General features: G+C 55.2%; 1 protein-coding gene across 1 annotated transcript in view; it reads left to right on the top strand.

Moving 5' to 3' along the window:
• Positions 1 to 1,586, top strand: part of DHX33 (DEAH-box helicase 33) — a 14,988-nt gene that overhangs the window by 2,793 nt on the left and 10,609 nt on the right. The window contains exons 3-4 of the mRNA XM_049637185.1: positions 401 to 628; positions 761 to 931. Coding sequence (XP_049493142.1) covers positions 401 to 628; positions 761 to 931 — 399 coding nt within the window. The remainder of the gene's footprint in view (positions 1 to 400; positions 629 to 760; positions 932 to 1,586) is intronic.

Raw genomic sequence — 1,586 nt, 5'->3', positions numbered from 1 at the left:
CCGTTAACTGTCTCGTCCGTATATGTGTCTATACGTACATACAGCGTATATATGGGTATTGGGAGTGAGCCCCAGAACCGTGTGTAGGTCAGCTCTGTGTGTGCTTGTGCACGCACGCACTTGAGAACCTTCCAGTCTTCTCCCAGCTGTACGAAGCGTCACTCAAAATTATCAAGTACCTGGGGAAGTAGCCTCATTTTAGGTTCCTTGCAACGTGTATCCTAATCGCAGCTAAAGGGACCTGTCCTCTGTCTGTCTGTGCCCTGTCCACTGTCTGTCTGTGCCCAAGGGAGCAGGGGAGGGTCGGTGTTGGCCTCGTCCCCCGTGAGGACACAAGGGCCTGCTCGGCGCCGGTTACGCGGGTGCTCACCGAGTGACGGTGGGACCATCCCCCACGCAGGTTGGCTATTCCGTGCGCTTTGACGACATCAGCTCCGAGGACACCAGGATCAAGTTCCTGACGGACGGCATGCTTCTGCGAGAAGCGATTTCAGACTCCTTGCTCCGGAAGTACAGCTGTGTCATTTTGGACGAAGCCCATGAACGGACCGTCCACACGGACGTGCTCTTTGGGGTCGTGAAGGCCGCGCAGAAGCGGAGGAAGGAGCTGGGGAGGCTGCCTCTCAAAGTAGGTGTGGTGCGCTCTCCAGAGGGGCCCGCGCTCTGCTTGCCAGTGCCGGGAGGCTCACTGTCACGGGGAGGGCACAGAAAGGCCGGCCCGGTGTGGCCTCCCCACCGTCCTCTTCCGTCCCGGACGCAGGTGATCGTGATGTCCGCCACGATGGACGTGGATCTGTTCTCGCAGTATTTCGGCGGGGCGCCCGTCCTCTACCTGGAGGGTCGGCAGCATCCCATCCAGGTGTTTTACACCAAGCAGCCTCAGCAGGACTACCTGCACGCCGCTCTGGTCTCCGTCTTCCAGATCCACCAGGTACGGGCAGGTGCGGGCGGGCCCCGCGGAGGTCTGGCTCCCCGTGCCGCCTGGACGAGAAAAGCTACCGACCGGGACAGCCCACGAGCTGTGCCGTTGAGACGAGGGGCCTGTCCGGCCTCTTGTTCTTTTTTATGGCAATTCTCATTTTCCCTGAAAAGAAGAATAACTCAGCTGTGCCGGCATCACGCCTCAGCCGAGCCAGGAAACATCCCGTCAGAGCAGACTGATCGAAAGGCCCGTAAGAAGGGCATGACGTGTAGCGGGAGGAAGTCAGTGAGACGCTACATCCTCTGCTGTTGGCCACGTCGTTGTTAAAAAAGTTGGCATCGACCCGAAAACGGGTTGCCATTTGGAGCTTTTGGCTTTTTTGTTTTCTTTTAGAAAAACCGAATTAGAGAAACGTGTCAAAATTTCTTCTCATCTTATTAAAGACCTACTCAGAAGTTTGAGTGGTTAAATCCTCTCGTTTTTTTGTTTATCTTATAAAACTCGTACCTTTCTGAGAAAACCAGAGGCAGATTTTTTAAAACTAATTTTTATTCCAATCTAAGTGGTGAGTGTGTAGTTTAAAGTTTAAAAAGTCAGCAGCGGGGCGCCTGGGTGGCTCAGTCGGTTGAGCGTCCGACTTCGGCTCAGGTCATGATCTCACGGT

Source organism: Panthera uncia, chromosome E1, assembly GCF_023721935.1.
Source record: "Panthera uncia isolate 11264 chromosome E1, Puncia_PCG_1.0, whole genome shotgun sequence".
Classification (NCBI taxonomy): Eukaryota; Metazoa; Chordata; class Mammalia; order Carnivora; family Felidae; genus Panthera; species Panthera uncia.
This window is presented reverse-complemented; position numbering and strand designations above follow the sequence as displayed.